The 23,185-nt window shown below is 39.8% G+C and overlaps 1 protein-coding gene across 1 annotated transcript; it reads right to left on the minus strand.

Annotated features, from left to right (window-relative positions):
• Nucleotides 1-15,234: 15,234 nt before the first annotated feature.
• Nucleotides 15,235-22,452, minus strand: CDCA7 (cell division cycle associated 7). The gene is made up of 9 exons (XM_008931038.3): nucleotides 22,304-22,452; nucleotides 21,787-21,897; nucleotides 20,591-20,842; nucleotides 20,142-20,219; nucleotides 19,240-19,428; nucleotides 18,688-18,828; nucleotides 18,098-18,247; nucleotides 17,382-17,518; nucleotides 15,235-17,074 (listed from the first exon to the last, which is right to left on the minus strand). The coding sequence occupies exons 1-9, from the start codon at nucleotides 22,367-22,369 to the stop codon at nucleotides 17,044-17,046; spliced, it is 1,155 nt and encodes a 384-aa protein (XP_008929286.1). The 5' UTR covers nucleotides 22,370-22,452; the 3' UTR covers nucleotides 15,235-17,043.
• Between the last annotated feature and the right edge of the window lie 733 nt (nucleotides 22,453-23,185).

Raw genomic sequence — 23,185 nt, forward strand, 5'->3', positions numbered from 1 at the left:
ACTAGAAGGCAAAACAAGCCCACTCTCCTGAGATCAGTACAGACTTCTGAGAGATCAAAAGTGGAAGAAGAAATCTTGTTCATCAGAAGACACATTGAGAAGAGCATCAGAGGTACATTGTAGTGAAGATCAATCATAGCTTTACAGAATTAAATGCTCTTTTAGCTTCCCTTGATGGAAAACTAAACCACCATAGAGATACTGTGATGTCTGTGATAAATATATGTCCTGAAGACAGAAGCGTTGCCTAGGGGATATAATGCAGTAATGCTAAATTACAAGCTGTTTTCCTGAAGGACGACACAGCTGCTTTCTTTAAAAAAATGTACGGGGGAATCAAGCTGGACCTTGTACTCATGTTTGGACAAAAGAGGGTAAAAGTACCCACTGATTATATAAAAGCTGTCTTGTAGAACTAGTAGGATTTAAGGTGACAGGTTATCTTTTACCATCAGGTGCAAAATGCAGTGAGTCACCAGGGAGCAAAATCATTGCTGTGACACTGTGCTATGCAGCTGGGCTCCAAAACAGCCTCTCTGCTGGAACAGAGCATGTATGGGGATGGACTGCAGAACAGGTGAAAGGGAGGTCTGCCATGAGCACCAGAGAGGTTATGCATGAACATGACTAGTGGTCAGCTTTGCCTGGCCATCAGTCCCTTGGGTTTGGGGAGATGAAGAAAAAACACAAAAACCAGACTGAAAACAAAACTTGAATCATTGTCTTGTCTAAAACCCCACAGTAATTGTTGTCTGGAGCAGGAGCCATGAGCTTCCTTCGGGGAAGAACATCCTCTCTATACCACTCTGTTATGCACGCTGCAAAGCACAAGAAGGCCTCAGTCATCATGATAGTTTTATCCTCCCCGTTTTTAAACCCCTCCATCTCATATACCTACCTGACATGCCTATCTGAGCCATCAGAAAAAAACCCTTTGATTTCTAATCAGTTGCCATTTCAAAGTAAGGTGGGACAGGGTGAGGAAGGTAAATGGAAAAAATCTGAATACGTGCACAGTTTAAGTATCTTGGGCTCAGCAAATGTGTCATAAACAGCAAACACAAGTGATTAAATGACAGAGATTATGTCAGATCACCTAATAATCTCAGATCTTCAGTTTATCTTCAGATCCTTTTCCATGTCTCTGAAATGAACATGAATTCTGTTAATGCTTCCCTTTATAAAGTCATCCTATATGTCACCCAGTGTTTCATGTTTCTGTGGAGGAGTCGCCTCTTGCCCCTTACCCAGCAGTCTCCTGTCTCTGGCTTAGAGACAGTCAACTATCCCCAAGGCAGGTATGTCTAGCATTTCTTAACAGCAGCTTGTTAGGAAGCAAGAAGCAATACCAAATACTGCCAAAAAAAAAAAAAAAAAGACCTCAGCGAGAAAGGTGGGAATGTGATGCCAGCAATGTTAAATGGGGTAAAAGGAAAAAAACCAAGTTGATAAGTTGATGCTTTGTTTTTCAAGCCATAGAAATTCAGAGAAAAATCCAACAGATAGGGAAATAGAGTGTGGATGGAAGAGAAATATTGGAAACTTGTGTCACAGGTCATCCAGCTTTCTGGAAATCCACAAAAGACCAACAGTGGGATGCCTTAACAGAGGCAAAAATGTTTGGGTTCTGGGCTGTGACTGCATTGACAGGCAATAGCTGGAGCAGGCTGAGGTGACAGCAGCAGTAAATGAGGATTTGAAAGGAGACATTACATGTAGACAGGATGAAGTGCAGGGGCATATAAGGAGTGGAGGGTGGCAGGAAGGGGGGGTAGGAAACCACAAAATGTACAAGCTGCCAGAAGAGGGGATGTTCATTCCCTCTTTGGAAGATATTCATGATAGACAGATACAGGCTAAGAAACTATTCCCTGAAAACTCAGGGTTATGGCACTGACTCCCTTGCAGGCTAGAAAAATACATGCTTGAAAGGAAAAGGCCTTCAGGGTAGGAGTGTTTGTTATTTGGGGTTTTAAACTGACAGAATCTGCTGCTGACTTGTAAGGTGGGGAGGTATTAACTCCTGAGAAGGAGGAACAAAAGGCAGGGATTGCAATCCTGTAAGAAAAGACAAGGAGCATTGCAAGTAGAGGTGGGCTGGTCCAGAGGGGGGGGTTAAGGATATTCATCGAGTGCTTTGAGATGAAACATGCTGTGTGTTCGCAAAGGTGTCTGTCAGTCAAGTGGGGGAGCAACATTATGACAACCTCTCTTCTAGGAGCAGCAAAGACCAAGATTTTTTCCCTGCAAAGCCAGCCAAGAAATTACTGAAATGGCTGTTTTAACAGTCAAAGCTAACAGGGAGAGAACAAAAGAACTCCAGATGCACATACACACACATCCATCCATCCATCTATCCATGTCCTCCTATGGCCTCCGATGAGCCAACTTCCACTTAAAGAAAGTCTCTTGCATTGGTGAGAAAACAGGCAGCAAATTATTTTGCTGCTGTAAAACTTAAAATTATCTAGGTTTCAGGGACAAGTGTGAAATGGGTGTAACTTGCATGAAAATTTCTGAGAGCACTGTTAAGTCTAATGCACAGGGAATAGCAGAAAGGAGGTTAGATTTCTTTTGAGGGAGCCACTCTTGTTTCCTGAATACTGACTTGCTGTCTTACTTACTACCTCTCAAAGCCCAGCTGCTGCTGTGGCTCCTTGAGATAGACAGACAGGTTCCAGAGGGGCTGATCTGAAAGCCCACAAGCACACAATATTGCTGCACTTGCTGTTATTCATTTGTCAGTATTTAATAACAAATACAAATGCAGAGCTGTGCTGAAATCAAAAAAAGATACTTCATTTGGAAAAAACTTTTAATATGAGGAAGTTGCTTGTTAAACAGAGAGGAATTTGTTGTTCAGCTGCACTCAAAACACAAGAAAAGAAAAAAAAAACAATAATGTGTGCCAGGGCAAAAGTACCACTGTCTTGGCAAGAAAAAGAAACATTTGCAAGCTCCTTTCAAACAATGGGGAAGAAAATGAACTAGAAAAACTGCCTGATGGGCTGCTGAGAAGAATCTTCCTCCCCCCACTACACCCACTGATTTTTGTGTTTTCTTATATCCAGATAAGATAGACAAATGGTACAACAAATAATATCTGACACACAAGTGTACCTACATGGTATCAAGAACAGAATTTAGAGTGGGTTGAACTCCTTGAATTCAATGGCAATCACATAAGCAGCAAAAATTTAATCAACTACCACTATTCCTTTCCATCAGAAGACACTGAAAACTCTGTGAGCTTTTTCACACAGTTACTATCCCAGTACAGGCTGATACAAACTGAAAAAACCCAATACAAAACACCCTGAAACGCCCTGAATTCCAGGTTGAAGATCAAGGTGAGAAGAAACCTTAAGTCAGGCTGTCAAACATCTGAAGTAACAAGTTTTCCAGTGTTTACTCTGGTCATTTTCCCCGTAGTTGATAACCTTAATAAATTACCCCTAATCCTTCATCAGAAGTCTGCCCTTCTTCAGTTTTATCCCAAGTTCCTAGTTGGCAGCTTCTCAAATTGCCCTTAACATTTTGGAGCTATTGTCACATACTGCAGATGAGGGTCAGAATTCCCTATTGCCAGCCTATTAGTTTGTATCTCCTTTTAATCCTTCTCCTACACAAAATAAATATCTAAATATTGCCTGTATCAAAGTAAATATTTTAAAACATACATGCTTAACTTGGAGCAGGTGGGAGGGGTGGGCTGCAGTTGTTTGCGGCCTAGGAGCTTCGCTTTACTGGATCCTTCCTAGCCTGATAGGTGCCAGGTGTGAGCTCACACACAGTATTCCAGGTACAAAGTGCATCTAGGTCCTTCACAGTGTCTGTGATTCCTGACCTTCTACACCCAGTTTGCTTCTAAACAATTTGAAAGCAAGAACACTCTTTTCAAACCCTCAGTGTTCCAGCATTTGCTAAGCAGTACGCATTCTATTCGTGAACACTTTCACTGCAGGTTAAAATTCTCAGATGCAGATGATACAATGCACTAAGAAGTATTGGCTGGGGAAAAAAACCCTGTCATACATAGCAGGACTACTGATAATGTGCAGTGTATTACACTACAGCAAAAATGACTAATATCAAAGCTAAACAGGAATGATTTGTATGGTTGAGACAAGTAGAATAAAACATGTATTTTAACTAAATCAGTTTTTAGGAACACCAGGCACAGGTTAATCCTTTATAAATATGTTCACAGAGCACATTAGACACCAGCCCGCCTACACAAAATGAATGCAGCACACACTCTGATGTATTACAGAGGCAGGATAAATGAGGGAACTCTTCTGTGTTTGATCTGGTTCTGCTCTGTAATTCAGAGATACTGGAGATGGGTGGTGAGTTTCTCATTGATCCCAAAAGAACCAATAATCTTGAATCCTGTGAAATGTAAGCTTTGTAGAGGATTGGAGGCTATGCACGAAGGACATTGTAGCTTTAGGGGCATATTCTCTTCTCGTGAATGTGTGTAACTGGCTTTCACAAGAGTCATACATATCCTGGGGAAACTAGACTCTGTAGCTTAACAATACTGAAAACACATACCTAGCTCCACAGGCACTTATATCGCTCTCATGGTTATATCTGCATCCAGTTATAAAGGATAGATTTCTAGCAGACAATAAATGAACCTGCAAATGAATGTCTTCAGAATTTTGAAACAATGCTAAATTTGACACACATCAGCATTTAAAAATGCAGCAGAATGCAGCCAGAACATCAATCCAAGATATTTTAGATAGAAACCACAGGGCTAGCACATAGATGTGGGAATAATCAATTCAATTCCCCCCCACCCCCCCATTCTTTCCAGCTTTTTAAACCACTTACACCAGTCCTTGCTTCTCTGAACTGTATTTTGCATATGGTGGAGGTGTTAATGCACAGTTACTGCACAACAGGGTTGTGAATTTTAGCTAATGAAAGCTTTTAAAGGCACAATGAAATGCTCAGATGAAAGGCAACAAAGAAGTGCAAAGTATTATTACAGCGTAGCCTAAGTTTTACTGAGAGCATTCTTATACACGATGGACACAGCATAAATATGTATTACGGATGATAACCTCCCTGTAAAGGCTAATTCCCACTCCTGAGGCTGCCAGAGGCAAGGGATGGTGGTCTTATAAGACTTAATAAAGTCTCATAACGTTTTCATCCTGTTCCTACCCCCAGGAGCTGGAAGAGGACCCCTGTATACATCTGAACCCTTAACGATTAGCATGTCCATCCCGGCATATTGTGGGCACAATTAGATCACAAGGACTGCAGACTAAGATGGTTCAGTGAACATTTAAAGGCAGAGGCAAATTTAGGAAGGAGAGCAAATGCTGTAGTGCCAGTTACAGCAGTTTGGCATACAGTACATTTACAGTGTTCGCAAGCAAAGGGAGAGAAATCTGCTTGTCATTTTCTGTGATAATTTTTGCTAAAATCCAAGTAATTGTGCATGATAATAAAAAGGAACAATTAACACAGTTTGTACTTTGCAAAGGTGAGAAAGGGATAGCTGTCAACAGGATGTGGATGAAAGCACCAGTAACTCATTTGGAAAAGATCTAGCACCAGAATAAATGTACAACAGCTTACCAGGCTGAGAGAGGACAGGATCTGCTGGTCTGAACGATGGTTTGATCTGTTACGATGGGAGTGAAGTCTTCAGTTTGAAAAATATTATTCTGCTTCCTGGGTCTGCAAAAGGTAACACTGTTGTAAAGACTGCATTCCTCTGATCAGCTGCCCTGTTACACTGATCATAGTCTATGTGATATGTAGTCCCCTTCCTTTCCTGCCTCTGTTTAAATAAAAGATTGCAGCTTCATTTCAGTTATTATTTGCATGTTTTTCTTAACAGTTTACTCTCAGCAGCTTCTGATTTAACCTTATGTGTTCTGAAGTTTGGGAAAATGCTAGAAAGAGAATTTTTAGATCGGTACCTAACATTTTCAAAGTAATAGCAGGCTCCTCATGCATGCATCTCATGTTCCACCCTTGGTAAATGTATTCTAACACTCTACTTACCTGCTTTAAAAGGACTGGCATGTTGAACCAGCTGGCCTTTTTCCACAGCTATAGCTTTTCATGTTATATTCTGCTCTTCCAATTTCTGTATTTTCCCTGGATTTTGCAAGACAAAATGCAGAAGTTTAAAGGCTCATAATGTTTATGTGACAAAATCTTACTTCTAAGTACAGTATTACTGGTGGATTAGTTTAATGCAATAGCATAATATAATTTAATTATAGTAATAGTGCACAGCAACCATCTTACTACTTATGTCAGATTGTGAGATAGCCTCTCTTAAAAGCTTCATCATTATTATTTAGTTTTTGGTTTTAGTTTCACAGTATCCCCCTTCCACACAAGTAAATTAATGTCATAGGTGTAGAAGAAGAAACACTGGGTAAATTGCTCCCATTTTGCCACTGTAAGATTCCCTAAGAATTCATGATACTAACTGAAACCCTCTTTTGCATCATGAGACAATAGTCAGACAGCCTGTGGTGAAAGCTTGTAGCCTTCCCAGACCTGAATTCTGCAATTAAAAAAAAAAACAAACCCAAAACAGGTCACCAAACAACTAAAGCGCAAAACCAAATAGGAGCATTTTATCACATCTACTTTTTGTATTTACCTGAGAGCTTTTAATGTAGATTGATCCAAAATCCTGTGCCAGCCACTAACAACTTCTACATTCATGTAAACTATTGTAGCTCAGGGCTTCAGTTTTTTCAGCTCACAGCTTCCACTGATTTCAGCTGTGGCTGACAGTAATTCTGAAAATCCAACCCACAATAATTCCTATTTCTAAAGTGTTTTCTCTCTGAAGGCCACAGAATTTTCTATCAGTGTTAATTTAGCCTCCAGAAAGACAGAAAAATGTATCTTCAGCCAGCACAGCTGTATGCAAAGTGAACATCTGTCCATTGCCAAATTCGGTTCAGCTAATAATAAAAAAACACACTTTATTTTCTTTTTCAGACAGGACCAGACTGCAAGGGAAAGCCTGGAGAGGATTTCCATGCTTTAAAAAGAGAAACAGGGGAAGACTGAATTTCTTGAGGTCACTGAGGAAACGCATGGCAGCGCTAGGAAAAGAAGCACTCGAGCAGCCGAGATACCATCTTCACAGCCACAAACAGATGGGTTTTCTCTGCAGTGTGACATAACAGCAAAGACAGAGGAGGTCTGTGGATTTTGTGGCAATGAAGTTAAATAAGGTTAATTTCTGGGTGGTTGAGAGATGTTTTCGTAATTGCATCACGGCAAAAGCTCTTTTTGCCTTATTTCAATAACAAGAAGCCAGATAACATGAATTAGCTAAACCACTGCAAACCACTGCTTTTTAAAGGGGGTAACAAAGAGGTAATCTTTTCTTGAAACTATGGTAACTGCAAAAATAGTCCTGCTGTATGCTGACCTGTTGCTGATCATTGATGAGCTTGTCTAAGGCTTTGTATATATTTTCAGTGTACACATTTATTTAGGTATGAAGCTAAACCATAAAGGCTTTCAGGCTCAGTACTGTAATGCTTGACTCTTAGGGGCACTTTCGGCTTCCCATAGATCCACAAAAGCCAGCATCTCTGCACAGAAGCAGGTTGTGCACAGGGGACCTGCATTTCTGCTTCTTTCAAGGGTTTTGGCAGATGACTGCAGGGTGAGTGGACACTCTTTTCTCCCCTTTGACTTCACAGTATGTATGAGTGTCTGGACATATCCATTGCCCAGTGGTTCCTTTTAGTACAACATACCAGTATAAGGAGGAGATAAATCATGCTAGATTTTCCCACTCTTTTTCAAGCCCCAAGAGTATATTTAAGAGTTCTGTGTTGTGGGAGATAAAAATTCACAGCCTTTTGATTTTGGGTGATGTTTGAACCCAGAATCAATCTTTTGCAGCAAATACTTGCTAAAAGCTAGCCTATTCACTGTTTTGCAATACCAAAGGCCACCTGTCATATCTATGGCACCTCTACAAGCTACAGATAGAAACATAACTATGTGCCAATGCACTTTTGCATTAATTTTGGCATGCAGCAGAACCCCCTTCTCTAGCCAGCCTCTGCTACTGCAGCAACACCCTGTACTCAGCAGAAACCTGGACTTTGATAGAAGTGACACAATTTTTACACCTTTATGCCTTGGTGTTATTCATACTGTGTACCATTTGCTACCAAAAGTCTCTGCACTCCTTAAAGCTTTGTCTCAGAAAAAAGAAATTCAGGTCAAACCCCCCTGCATCAAAGCAAGCTGGTGAAGGATTTCAACCTTTGTCTTAGCTCTACATCTTAGGTGACTGTTCTGCAGATTTAAGGGCACTAAGAAAACACTGTCCTCTTTGCTGTGTTTTGCATGAAACTTTATTACAACAAGCAAGAAGCTGTTCCCAGCCTATGATCTACTACAGTAAATTAGGTCACCTCAGCTGCTTTTGTAGCAAGATGATGTACAGAAGTCTCTTCCTCCCATTGATAACATTGTTCCCTTGCCTATAGGTGTTGGTTTGGAAACAAATCTAGAGTTACCCTCTATTTAAAGTGTAACTCCTGATTATGAGTCTCTCTGCTATTTTTTCCTCTCTTTTTTTAGTTTAACCATTCCGGTGCAGTGAACAACTTCCGCGCTGCTGTGAGCTTGACTCCTAGCCTCAAGATCTCACCCTCCCTAGTGTTGTCTGGATATCAATTTTTTTCAACCCCCAGTCCTTCCTCACAGGTAGGAAGCACATCACAACTCATTAGTAATTTACTGCTACAGTAATTTTTATAATTACTGCCAGGAGGCCTCATTAAATTTGATCTAATGAATAAATATTGTATTTTTCAACGTGATTACCAGAACAGCTTAAGCTGTGTGCCATAAACAATTATTTTCTTCAATATGCAGTATGTCAGTAAGTATTGATTTTTATTTTGTAAAGAATTTACTGCATTTTTATCCATGGCTATTAAGCAATAAATAGCCAACCCTCTGAAGCCTCAATTGCCACAGAGTAGATGGCAAAACAGAATTTGGGATATCTGCTGCAAAAGGTAAAATAATGCACATTAATAAAGATAAAGGGTTTGTCTGGAGGTTAAGAAGGAGTGCTCTAATATGAATGTCTCTCCTAGCCCTCAAGAAAGCAGCCTGCTTTAGCCTGGAGTCTCTGACTTGCAAAGCAGTGATACCAAAAAATTTTAGATGTATTACCAGGATACAACAAAGCATTTTATCTCAGAGAACTACCACATGAACAAACAATCATGCCTTATGTTTCATTTGCTTTTAGAGCAATTGATCAGATTAAATATTCTTCTTACTGGTTTAAGAAAAGTAAAGAAATATGCAATACGCTGAACATGAACCTATAGTTAAAATCAAGACTGCAAATAATATTTACTTTCCAGCATAATTTACACCTTTTTCAGCAATTGCAGACTTTAGCATACAAACCTCTTTGAACTGCAACAAAAGACATACATTGGCAATGTCTTAGGAAATTCATCAGAGGAGCTCAGCACCAAGAGAAAACCCTTTACATTTCTGTCATCTAAGAATGTTTTCTGCACCTCTGGTTACATGATACTACATTAAATAAATCCAATTCCCTAGCTCAAGCTACTTAAATAATTTTAAAGTAAATTTATCTACATCAATGAATATCACTGCTGGCCTGTGACATCAGCTTTTTTGTTTAAGCAAGACTTTCGTTTAAGGCTAAAGAAAAAGGGGTGTTGGTAAACCTAGGGTCACTAGGGGCAATTCGTATACCTGAAAGGATTTTTTCTTATTTAATGGACATTTTTGAATGATCTGCATTTTTCCCCTTGATTGTTTAGTTTGAGAAAACCTGAGGAGTCTTGAAATTGTTAGCTCAATCTCCCACTCTATGTCCTTGCTGTGACCAAACTGGGATCTGGCCTTCACCAGATTTCACTGGAACAAGAACAGTGCAGTTACCAACCTGTAACTATGTCATCAGAACAGCCCCTTTGGCTCTCACCAACATGCAACAATTCCCCTTATACATTATCCCCAAGTAAACTGCAGGCAATTAACTCTACATAGGACCTCAAGACTTAGATCCATCTTAGTTTTTGCTTCATTTAATAACTTCTCTGTTTCACGACACTTAACATCTGCTCTCATAAGGTCTCTATACTCATCTTTCTGTTGTGACAGATGTGGAGGAACCTCAATCTCACCAACACTGGATGAAAAATACCTGTGTTTCCAGATAGGCTGTCAAACAAAGCATAACCTCCCTCATCTCACTAGTGGTGGGATTTGGTGGCACTTGCTGAATGATCTTCGCACAAAGAGCAACTACAAGACAGCTTCTCTCCCCTGTTTGTATTTTCCCAGAAACACACTAACCACAGCACTGCAGAGCTCAGTACAACTACAGGTAAAAGTAGTAGCAACCATGTCCTGGTCTGCCACTTCTAGTACCTCTCTTCTCTCCAATGACTTTTCTGAGGGATAAAGTCCACATGGTTAAGGTGCCGTGCAAACACCAAGAAATCATTGCTCAGAAATTGAGGCAGAAAAAGGTTGAGGTGTTTTTAACTGTGGAGAAGAGTTGAGTGTTTTGTACAAACTAACCCATTTATCATAGGGACTTCTGAGAATCCCTTTTACAAAATCCACGTTGTCTTGCATATTGTACAGCAAGCTGTGGCATACTGGGAGGTGCAAAGGAACCCAGCTAAGGTTCTCTTACAGGAATCACATTTCCCCATGGATTCCAATATGTTAAAAGTATAATGTGACATCTGTACAGGGGAAAACAGAAGCTAGATTTCAGCAGTCAGGCTTAATTAGCGACTTAGTTAAGCCTGATAACAGCCAAAATGTTCATCTCATCCATAACTTTTCTTCAGAACTGGAAAAAAAAAATCAGATGCTAGACATGAGATTTTGGAAACTGGAAAACCAGGTGAGAATTGAAAAAAAGTAACTAACAGACTGCAATACTCTCAACTCCCTTGCATCAGCTATAATGCATAATATACTTAATAGTGAGCCTAAAAAATAAACTAATTCTGCTTGCAAGGAGAAAGAATGTGTATCTCCAGTCTGTGCCTAGTAGCTACCCAGAAGAAAAAAAAAAAAGCATTATTCCTTGCTATGGGTAAGTCTGCATGTCATGATGAAAATTAATTGTAATTATGTTAAGAACATTCAAGAGTTAATTTTTTTCTAAAGCCAAATTTAGCTATGTGAGCGAATGTGGTTTTGGTCTTGCAGCTACAGGAAAAGTGACTTGTTTAAGATCATACCAGCAGGCTTTGACAGAACACTCTGTATTCTGTAACAGGCACATAGATATCATGTATACTGTATATATTTATTTGCTGGAGGTGCTCTTCAGAGCTTTGTAGTACAGATGCTGTTTTCTAGCCACACCAGCCATTTAAAAACTAGAAGTTACTTCACCCAGAAAAAAACTAGGATTATATCAAAGCATTTCAGTTCCTCACAACAAAACTCTGTGCTTGGTTTCCAATACTAAAATTGTAACATCACAACTTTTTCATAAGAATTAAATGGAAAGAGAAATAAAGGGGGAAGAAAAAGCTTTTAGAGTGTTAACTCTCCACGGCAGGAGGAAGCCAGCATGGGCATTGAGCTCGGCACACTCATTCCCTTCTCCCTGCTGAAAGGGACACAAAAAGAACTCTGGCTAAGCATTTATTTTTCTGCTAATGTGAAAGTTTTCTTTTAAAGAGGAAGCAGATTGAACAGAGCACGAGAAAAGAATTTGACTCTGGCTTATTTCCAAAGGGTTTTTTTTTCCTGATGATTCACTGTTATCACTTGTATTCACATTACAACCAGCCTCAAAAAGAAATACCCAAAACCAAAACCAACCCCCCCAACAACAAAAAAAAAAACCCATAGCACAAAAGCACTAAGAAATAGGATCTCTCCTACTGCTAAATTCTGCTAATAAGCTATATAAGAAGAGAATCATGTAAGATAAGAGTGCCTATGTTCATTCACATTTGAGTAGGAACATTGCTAAGCCTCTAGACCTGGAACTTTAGAGCGTATCTAAAGATGGTGAATCTCCAAGGCATTAAACAAAATGGTTGGCACCGATTGAACTTGTTTTACTTCAGCTATATAATAAAGTACAAAACATCTAAATATCTCTGAAGTCTAAAATGTTTAAATTTTCAGTATAGTCTTTCCAGTAGTTTTATTTTCAAACAGGAGTTTGTTTGGATATCCAGGGAGGAGACATAACTGCTAATTCTCTGAAAACATGAATAACAATTTTTATTTGTGGGAGACCTCTCACCCTCAGCCCTAGTGTCACTCAATTGGGAAGTTTATGTAGCAATTCACAAACCACTTTTGCCTGGGCATTCAAGCTAAAAGGCCAAAAGGAGTGCTGGTAGTTGCTTTGTTACTGTATATGTGACTAAAAGAAAATGGCGATGCTTGCCATAGGCTTCTCTTACTTAAACCTCTTGACACAACCGAGCACATAATTTCATTCTCCCTCCCTGCAAGGATATAGGCGGTACAAGATGTAAAACTAACTGGACCCCAAACACAAATCTCTAATTTTGTATCTGCTTTCAGGAGTAGATACAAGTTTTACCTTTAGGCATACTCCAATGGAAAGACTGTATCAGGAGGTCTCAACACAGCTGGATCTACTGTTCAGCTTTTTTTTTCTAATTCAAGTGATTAGTACAAACACCATTAAAGTACTACTATTAGACAGACGGATACAATGCTTTCTTACCCCGTCCTGATCATACCATGACTTCTGGTTTATTTTTTTCATGTAACAGAACTGTCTGCCATCCTTGCGATCAGAGCTCAATCAATTCTACCTGGAAGAAAGCCTGTACCAAACAGCAAAAGTAGATCTGATTTAATATGACTGTAGCTCTATGCTCTAGACACATTTTCATACAAATTCAATATCCACAACTTCTTATAAGTATCAGTCACAATAGGATTCCTAGTTCCCCTCTCACCTCCCATTTTCAGGACTACTGCCACTAGTACCCATCATTACATTTTTGAGTTCAAACATACAATTCCCCTACTGTTTGCCACTCCTAAAGCGTTTGTGGGGTTAGGAGCCCCAGGATTATCACTTAGAAGAGGAGTGAGACCCAAGCATAAAAGGGTGGTGCTGTCCTCTCTTCAGTGTTTGGAGCCCATACATTCATATACATCTATGACAAAGCCCAGCATTAAGTGGGTGCCGGTGTTTAGCACCTGTAGACTGGCCAGCCTATACTTGACAGAGAAAATTGTATCTTTTTACTCACTTTAAGTTGCTTTAGAGGCCAAGAACATGAAAGAACAGCAGGCAGTGTTTCCAAAATCTCCACATTTGCTCATGCCATTAGCCATGCAAGAGCTGCACTCACAAAAAGGCATAAGAGAACAAACTGGATTATGCCAGCAGAGGTCAGTGGGTGACTCTCTTGCTGAATGTTTCAGATGCATAGTGTAGTACAGATGGTTTCAAAGTCAGCTCTGCTCCCTCACCCTGGAACACAGGAGGCCATTCTTTAACTGGATGCCATTCTTTAACTAGATGCCACCATTTTGCCCTTTTTCGTTCCATTAGCCTACCCAAGCAAATGATGATGCTTTGGTACATTACCATCTCTGTGCTTTTCTCTTCAAAATACGTTTTTAGGTTGCTGGCAGACAAAATAAAGGTCTATCAGCACATGAGGCTAGGAAGGAAGAGGGATAGTTTCCAAAGCTAATGGCTATTGTTTTTTAGATTTCCATTGCAGTTCCCTGCACTAACAGCTGGTTAAGCAGCTGAGTGTGTTACTCTGGAATGTTTAGTGCATGCTATTTCAGCCTGTGAAGTAACACTGCCATGCTGTTTTTGTAACTTACATATAATGAAAAAAGTTTGCTTAACTGGCAAGGAAGACAAAAATCCTTTTCTCAGCATTTGAAGAGACCTAATGCTTCAACATTTGGCCTAATTAAAAAGCAAGTGAAACAGGGAAGAAGTAAATTACACATATTAATATATATAATTCTAAGAAAATCTTCTGATAATAAGGAGGTTATGGCCGATTTAATCAGTATATACTATATACTCATTTATTATACCAGTTTAAAAAAAAAAAAAGTGGTTTCATCAGACCTAGGCACAAGATCACCTGGCTCTAAAGCTGACAGTAGTGAGGGAACATCAGGTCATGCAGCCTTTTTCAGTAATAAATTAGCAGTCACTGTACCTCACACATGAGCTTCATTCATTTCCATGTATCTTTGGTTTTTAATGCTGACAGAGTTAGGATCTTTCCCTCACGAAGTTTCTTAAATTGCTGTCCATTCACTGCAGTTATCAACCATGAGCTCTTCAACTATTTTTCAACTTAATATCAACAGTACTTAAGTAGCTGTGGTAGAGGGACTTTGGGAAAGAGGTGTATTGAGACACCCCAAAATCATCACATAAAACATAAACTAATGTCCTACACAATTATATATGGATTTATTCTCAAATCCCCAGCAGTGTGATGAAAGGCATCTAAACACATCTTTTAGGTGAGTAACAACATGAGGATTTCAGCAGTAGAGTATCTGAGACAGATCAGTCAGTCTGCTTGATCACTTCTTTCCCGTTTCCCCTCACTACAGGCCAGCTTTGTGTAATCTTCTGCCTCAGTCTCATATAACTCCTGTCTTTAGACCCAGCTATGCCAACACAAAAGCAGCACAAGTATCAAAACCAGTCTTCACTATCAGCCTGCAATCAAGGCACCTCAGGTTATTCTCTGCTCCAGAAAAGAGCTCCTGATGGAACTTTAGAGATTGTTTAGGGAAAAAAAATAAAAATTAAACAGCAGGCATCTCACTTCAACTTGTGTCCAAAATTTAATTCTCATCCTTGTCATCTCAGGATATAGGCACTAGTTTAAAAGAAGTTGAAAAAAAACAGAATAAGCACATAGCTCACCTGCCTAAAGTATGTATCTGGCCTGAACTAAGCACTCTGTATATCAACCACCACAAGTTAGTCACCAGGTACCACACAATTCAATCCAAGCAGCATAAATACAAGAGCAAGCCTGGTTCAGGGACACAGGTCTGGGGAGAATAAGATTCCAAGTCTCACTGCTCCCCCAGGTACAATGGAAGCAACCAACTCCTTTATTTCCAAAAATAATTTTACCTGAAAGATAGTGCAGCTCTAACAGGCTTTTTAAAAACAGTTCAGAGGCAAAAAAATCTAAACCTGAAAATTTTTATTTTCAAAATAAAAAATGTTGTACAGAACATTGAAGATCTGAGTAAATCTAAATACAGCAGTCTCCATAATATGACACAAGGGTTTGCTTTTAGCACAGTACTTTCACACTCTAGCAATCAGAAGGAAAGCCAAGCAATTAGGAGGAAACAAAAAAAAAAACCACCACTTTTATCTGTCGGAACATGTATTTCTAAAATGAGCTCCTTCTTCACAAAATGTACCTAGACGGAAGAGCACTCTCCACCTCAGATTGCAGAGCTATTCACACTATAAAAACACATCAAGAGAGGACAGGAGATTTTCAGTAGGAGAAATGATTTATGAAACATAACTGCAAGACTGAGACATAAATATCTTTTGTTTCTAAATTCCTCTCTCTTCCCCTCCCACACACACTTATGCAATCCCCAGAAAGGAATAAACTGTGGATCATTATGAATACACACAGAGCAAGTACTGTGCAAGCAGAGGAGTCTAAACCCATGTTGATTCTTCTACTATTGAACTGTACATTATTTGTAACATTGCATTCTAAACCTTACATAAAGATTACACAGTAGTTTCCATAACCAAACTAAGCACATTTACACTTTGTGGTTCTCTGGATGCAATTTTCGTGGCACCTTCTTTTCTACAGCAGTGTCCAGGAGACACCATGCACACAGCATACTGGAATTCTTCGGCTCCGTTTCTGCTGTACTTGTTTCATACCATGGCTGGGCTTCACGAACAAAGATTTGGGAGTTGTTTCATAAACATCATGTGAAACAGCCTTCCACAATCACATGGAGCCAGATGCAGAAACATGCATTGCCACTTTTCCTGACAAATTAAACAAGTTACCACCTTTCATCCACTTGCAGCTGGCCAATAGCCACATGAACCACTACCCCCCTACTTCGCCAAGCCCTCACCTGGAGGCATCCCTCCTTCCCAGGACCGTTGCTGATTCTGCAAAGCAGTTCTGCAGTTGCAGCAAGAGCAGGGGGGAGAGTCCACCAAAACAGTGATTTAACAAAGGGTACATTCCATTTCAGACAGTGGTCACTCCATAATGTGTACCAGTACGTTCACATTGTTGTCACCAACAGGCAGCACTAGTGCTGTAGAAACTTTCAGCAGTGGCCTTCTCTCATCTAAACAAAAATACGAAGTGCCACCTCAAACTGCTTCTGCTGCATTTTTAAGTCACTCAGAGAACCTCCTTTGAAATGGCCAGTGTGTACTTTTAGTACTCTGTAAAACCAAAAAATTAGTGCTTGGAGACTGCTTGGCTGCAACTTTTAAAACTTCGTTTTTGAACTTAAAAACATGCTGCTGTTTTAGAGAATTCTAAATTGATTAATCGATCATTAATGTTTATTGCAGAAGTTGGTTGTTTAGTTCTGTGGAGAAAAGTGCCCTGAGTTTTCAGAATATCTTTTTGTGACCAATTTCAAAGCATAAGTAAGCCTGCAGCACAGATTGCTGCATGAGTGAAACTAATGGCTTAAAGCCCCATCTCCTTTCAGGAAAAAAAAAAGAAGTTACCAGCATGAAAGCAAGGACTGATATTTATACTACCTCTTTTGCAAAGCTGTTTAAAGAGAAAACAATGGCCTGTGGGCAAAGACCTTCGTTAAACAGTTTTCTCAAGTATGATTTATACTGAAATAAATGAAAGTTCTTTATCCTTTTTTACCCAAAAGGGGAGGGAAGGAAGGCACTTTGTAATCTCATTTGATTAAACAATTCACTGTAGGCAATAATATGACACTGGTGAGAGAGTATGAAATTTAAAGGCAGTCACAGCTTCAGTCTTCCATTCCAAGTTCTTGTTTCAGACTGAAAGACAAGTAGAAACATGAGTTAGCTTGTAGCAAAACACTGAAAACTGTTTAGTTCAATTAGTGGAAGCCCTGACAGTAAACATACTGAAGTTGAGAGCCAAAAGACAGAGTGATATACCACTTGTTTTCAGTAAGAACCAGTGTATCAGAAAAATCACATGTCAAAATCTTAGATTCTGAAGGCAACAGACCAATCTTGAGATTTACCTGATGAACTAGGATGTGGACAGCTCTACTCTCCCACTTTTGAGATGCTTATCCCACTTAAAGCAACCATGTCACTGACACAATGGTATCCTTACCTTTTTAAGTAGGCATGGACGTTGTCAAAGCCATGGTACTTGGCCAGATAGACCAGGACACCTGTTGCACATTGGCCATCTCTTTGCCTGCAGAAGCTACAGTTGCAGATTCCACGACATGGTGGGCACCTCCATGTCTAGACAAAAGACAGACAAGCTTTTTTAAGTGAACTGCAATGTCAGATATCATTCACATCCGGAACTAAGAAGAGTGCCCTTCTCCACACTGAGTTCTGCAGTAAACATCAGCACTGCAAAAGTTGTCTAAACCAGTGCAAGAGTACAAATTCTTCAGTCTGTAGGGGATCAAACTCTCCTTTGCCTGCCTTGCACAACCACAGGAAGCATTCCGCTGTTTAACTCCTACACCACAGCCCCTAAGAGCACCACTTTGTACACAACACAGAACCTTTCCATAGGGCATTAAGCACTAACGCAAGGCAAAAGCGAACACTATTTTGATGCTCAAACACAAGAACATGTTGGCCACTGCTCTGCTCTCACACTTTAGTCCTGCAAATAAAGCCACAGAAGTAGTAAATACATCAAGTTCTACACAACACAAAGTTCTGCGACTCAAGTTGAATCAAGCTAGGCCTGCATTATGTACTACAGCACTGTAAGCAGTTCTCCTGTTAAAACTCTTACTATGAGTAACCAGTACACCTGGCTGCTCAAGTTAAGCACAACAAAGCCAACATTCAGAACTGTCTTACCGGATCCAGCAGGGCTGTTCTGACACTCTCCCCGTATCTGTTGCGGAGGCAGGGCCCACAGAACTGGCCCCGTACTCCCACGCAGTCGGGGTTACGGCAGTTTGTCTTGGTGTCAATGGTTTTTTGGCGACACTGATGACAGGTGGATCCCTAGAACCCAGGAAAAAGAAACAAGACATTAAAGATGGCATTTTAGTTAGGGAAATAAAGCATTTAACAAAATCTCTTTGGCAGCTAGCAGTGCTTATCCAACAATAGAAAGCACCTTGCAAGTTTGAAACAAGATGTTTTAACACAACATCTTCAGTGTCTGTTTATGACTTTCTGTGGCTGGTATCACTTAGGTGATAGAGTTCAGAATGAAAAGCTGATAGTATTCCAGAGTGAAAACAAGCTAATTGGCTTGGTAAAAGCCATTCTACAAATTCAGGCAAAAATAAGAAAGGACACTTTAAGATCTTTCTCCCAAAAATCACATCCTTCCTCTCAGTGAGAGGGAGCCTGCTCTATTTGATGCTAAAACACAAGCAAGGAATAACAAGAAAATGGCTTCACAAAGTACACATTTCACAAAGCTGGAATATACTTACCATGGCCCTGTTATATACTTTTTCTCTTGCAGATCCACAAATATTATTGAGCTCTTCCTCTGTTACGTCCTCAACTGGGCGCACAACGTGTGGAAAAGCCATGGCACCACGGTGACCCCTCCTGGGAGATTGGGCTTCATGCTGATTAGCAAAGACACAATACTTTTAGTACTAGTTTCAGTAAAAACTCTACAAAGGTGAGGATTTTCACAGCAATGCCAAAGCTGTAAACACCCATCATTTTAAACAAGATGTAACAGAAGTTTGCACAGACATATGATATGAATGCAGCTTCAGCACTTTCACTGATCACCTTAAAGGTGCAGAGATGCTACTGATCTTGTGTAATTCCTGCTAGAGTGCAAGAGGAAGTGATTTTTCAAGGATAAGGGAGGAAAATGGAGAACACATACAATATGTTATTTTTTGTACTTCTTCCAAGGCCATGGCATACTGATAAACCTCATCAACTCTGTATGAATTGCTATTGTCTGGAAGGAATAAAAAACCACCTTCACAACCCACAACATGAGAATTAGACCCTCATCATACCTCCAGGTATTCATCAGACACCTTTCTTCTTCTCACTAAGATGTACTGGTCATCTTCTTCCTCTTCTGGTAAAACAGTAGGAGGACCTTCGATCAAGGACCTGGACCTTGTGTGAGGCCGAGAACTTCGGTCTGGGTTCCTCCTCAAAGCACATCTGGGTGATGAACGCCTTGGAAGTCGCTTTGGTCCCTGGTAAAGTTTAAAAGCCCCTAATGAAACAGGCAAAAACCCAGACAGTTCCAGTCCCTGCTGAATTCCTCCCCAAAAGATGCCTTTCTTCTGTCTTTCCCAAAGACATGTCTATCCCTGTCCCAATCAGAAAACACAAGGTAAAAACATCCTAGTCAAATTATCTCAGGCTTTCTGCTAATCACAGAGAACAGTCAAAAGCAAGTTTGTGTCTACGCAGGTATAAGATACAGTAATTCCCCCATGTAGCAGCAGAACCCGTCTAAGACGCTTTTTAGTGTTGTTTTAAACTTCACCCACCTTACAAATAAACCAGCAGTAAAAATCATCACACTGTTGATTCACAACCCAACCTTCTTTAAGGTTAGTCTAAATGCCAGGTGTTTTTCAAGGCTCCAAACTCACAGAATATTCAGGCCTGAGCTTTAAAGTCTAAGCTGTCCCCCTTATCTCCAGCCTTTGTATAAATACATATTTACGGAGCACCTTCTTAAGTTTTATTTGCCTGTGGAGACACTTAACCCTTATGAATTAATCTGTTCTGCTTTATACGGTGACAAATCAAAAGAAAATTACAGAATGAAGATACCTGTTTTAGGAAGTAGTGAAATTCTGACTGGACTCTGATCTGCAGAGTTTATTAAGCTTTTTAATTGAGAGTCAGAATTTGACTCTTGGAAACCTGAAGACAAATACAGTAAGTTTATACTCACATGACTGACAGCTGGCAATGACTTTCTCCCACCAAAGATACCAGAAACATTTTGCAACTCAGCCATTAGTTTCGCAAGCTAACGAGAGAAAGAAAAATGAAGCAGAGCCTTAAAAGGGTGTTTATTTTCTATTACAGACCATTAGGGCAATTGGCTAGAAGTACAATAAATTATAGGAAATGCAGTCATTCTTCTACTCTTTACTTTTATGTCTTATTTATGTTCTAGTGACTGCAAATAATTTGGAAATGCTCAAAGTTACTATGTTAGGCTTGCAGTCTATGCATTTTCATATGCCAGTGGATATAAAGTATCAGAAGTATATATCAGGAATGCAAATTCCTTTTAATGCACTCACATAAATTCCCATTACAGTTCATTTAACCAAAGAGGTCCCCCCAGAGTTAAGAGGGAGAGGCGAAGAAGGGAGAGTCCCATTGAATACTTGCCATTGCTTTGTTTTCCTTTATGTTTAAAGCTCTTTTTTCTAAAAACATGGCACCCTTGTCTTCAGTGTCAGAGTCTGAATCTGAAGCAGGCACTGGTGTTTCGGGAAGAGGTTCTATCTCACCCTTCCTCCTCTCCGATCTTCGAGGTGGAAACCTTATGGCTACTTTTAGAGGAACAGAGCATTTCCGCCCTCTTTGAGCTACCTCACTTTCTGCACTTGTATCATTCTCCTCTGAATCCGATTCCAGTTTCTGTTAACAAACCAGAAGGGAAGCATTTAAGTCCAAGGGAGTTACTCTGCAATCAAATACAGTCAACAGTATTTTGTTTGTGGCTGGTAAAAGAGGCTATTAGGCTGAAATTTAGACATCCAGTCCTAGTGCTATAGTGTATTTTAGGAGGGGGGGGGCAAGAGAAGAGGGGAGCATGGGGATGAAAACCCCTCAGGGAGAGCCACATGGTACTGCTGCAACACATCCAAAAAGGGACTGTAGTTTCAGTGCAGCAGACTTAGCTGTTATTGGCAGGTCTAATAGCAAAGATAGTTTGTGTGGTGTGAGAAAGAGAACTGCCTTTAAAGGCAGACATTTTTATTTTCTAGTCATTCCTCAGCATGTTCTGAAGCTATGACAAACCCGGTTTTCGCCAAACATGGTACTACTACTGTTTTCTCTTCTAAACACCAACTGTTGGTCATTTTAAGCAACAAAACCGATCTTGCACTGATGTCAAGGAAAAGCAGGAAGGCAGATTTCACCACCTTTCACTATTTCTCTACTGTTAAAGGCACACAGCATTTCATGTTATGCTGCCAGAGTGCAGGTCTGACTGCATGTCAAAATACACAGAGATTTTTCTCAGGTTTGCTGGAGTCCATGGGCTAGCTTAACATTTCATATTCAGGAAACCAGTAATGTTAGGGTCCAACAGAGGAACATCCAGCAAGGACAGTTTTAAGAGGTATATTTCAAAATGTATGTGGCAGATTTTATTCTGAACTTGTAAAGTTCAGAATCTTGAGTGGTTTTTATGGAGACAAAAAGAAAATTAAACTTTGGCTACTTAGACTGTACATAAAATGCAATAATGCTTCTTTTCCTAAACATTTGAGTCAAGCTGAAGCTGGTATTATTTTTCAATTAAGAATTTGTAAGAGTGTAAATAGAAAAATGCAAACTAAAATCAGCTGTCTTACCAACGCATCTTGAACCTCATTTTCTGAAAAGCCACAGAAAGATTCATCATCAGAGGCTTCATGAAAAATTTTTGCCAGTTCTTCTCCAATATCCGACCTAAATTTGCATTTCTATGAAGAATAAAATATCCTTTAACTGAAGTTGTACAGAAAATTATTCACATTTACAAGTGCAGTATAAGCAAATAGCTTTTTTTAATAAGGAAAAAAAATAGTTAAGGCATTTAACAAGGGGTTTCAGAACCAAAGTTGCAAATTACCAGGTAGGTTAGGTGACATTTCAAAGGCTAGAAGTAATAGCTAATCTGTTTCCAAAAATTACCACCTAGAAGCACAAGTGAAGAGTGAAATGAAATTACAGCATATAGCATGGATTTATAACTACTATACAATAACATAAGCAGAGCAAGTAGTTTTAATTGTTCACCAAACATTTACTAGTTTTACCAGATTTACATTTTTGCAGGCTTTACTAGTACTGCACATACAGTTTTATTTGTTCTTGTTTTGTACTTACTGTGTTTGCAAAATTATCAGAACCAAAACTGTCACAACTGTCATCAGAGGATGAGGATGTTTCCATGGGAATCAGTTTTGTATTTCGGAAGGCTGTGAAGTTTTTCTTTCCCGAACGACCTCGGCGCTGCAAAATGACAATGGTAACACCGTTAAGAAGAGACCTACTGTAGCATACTAGCTTTTAAGAATATCCTTCTATTGAAGTTTAGATGGTTTGAACATTTTAGGATGTTTAACAATCTTGAATGTAAGTCAGCATAACTAACATCAGCTTTGAAATAAATCCCAAAGTTAGAAATGGGAATGGGTTTTTACTCTGATACAGTTCTGATTACTGTTACAGATGAGTTTTGTTCAGTATTTAAGAACACTTCTTTTGTGCAAACAGACAAGTGGAAATATACACACAAATCATGCCTTCATAGACAGTGACAGAAAAAAGTGCAAGCACATGAACAGTGCCTAGAGATCTGCTTTGATTTATTGCTTTCAGTTTGAGACAAACGCTAAATACACTGCAGCTGTTCAGGAAGGGCCAACGGATCATACCCACAAGTGATCTGAAACAACTCTTCTAGACACAGCAGCTTGCTGTTTTGGTCGTTTTGCCACCGTTTGAAAGATCCTTTTTGATAGGCTTCAGTTTTTCCTTTCCCAGGGAATATTTCTCCTGGTAATGACCCATTTTATCTCCCGAGATTATCATCGACCCAAAGGCCAAGGCGGCAGCACCCACAAGCGCTACTGCTCCACGGGCCCACCGAAAGGGCCAAACTCTGTATAAAGAGGGCTTAAACAGTAACCACCCAGGGGAACTCCGAGCTCTCCGTCCTCTCCCAGCACCGCTCTGCTCGCGGATTTTCGGCTCAGTTTCGCCGGC

Source organism: Manacus vitellinus, unplaced genomic scaffold, assembly GCF_001715985.3.
Source record: "Manacus vitellinus isolate BGI_N305 unplaced genomic scaffold, ASM171598v3 scaffold_20_pilon, whole genome shotgun sequence".
In the NCBI taxonomy this organism is placed as follows: domain Eukaryota; kingdom Metazoa; phylum Chordata; class Aves; order Passeriformes; family Pipridae; genus Manacus; species Manacus vitellinus.

Coding starts and splice junctions, on each gene's coding strand:
- CDCA7 (XM_008931038.3), bottom strand. CDS start 22,369: ATGGAAACATCCTCATCCTCTGATGACAGTTGTGACAGTTTTGGTTCT. Junction 21,898..22,303: donor CTGATAATTTTGCAAACACA/GTAAGTACAAAA, acceptor TATTCTTCATAG/AAATGCAAATTTAGGTCGGA. Junction 18,248..18,687: donor AAGTATATAACAGGGCCATG/GTAAGTATATTC, acceptor CCTGGGTTCTAG/GGATCCACCTGTCATCAGTG.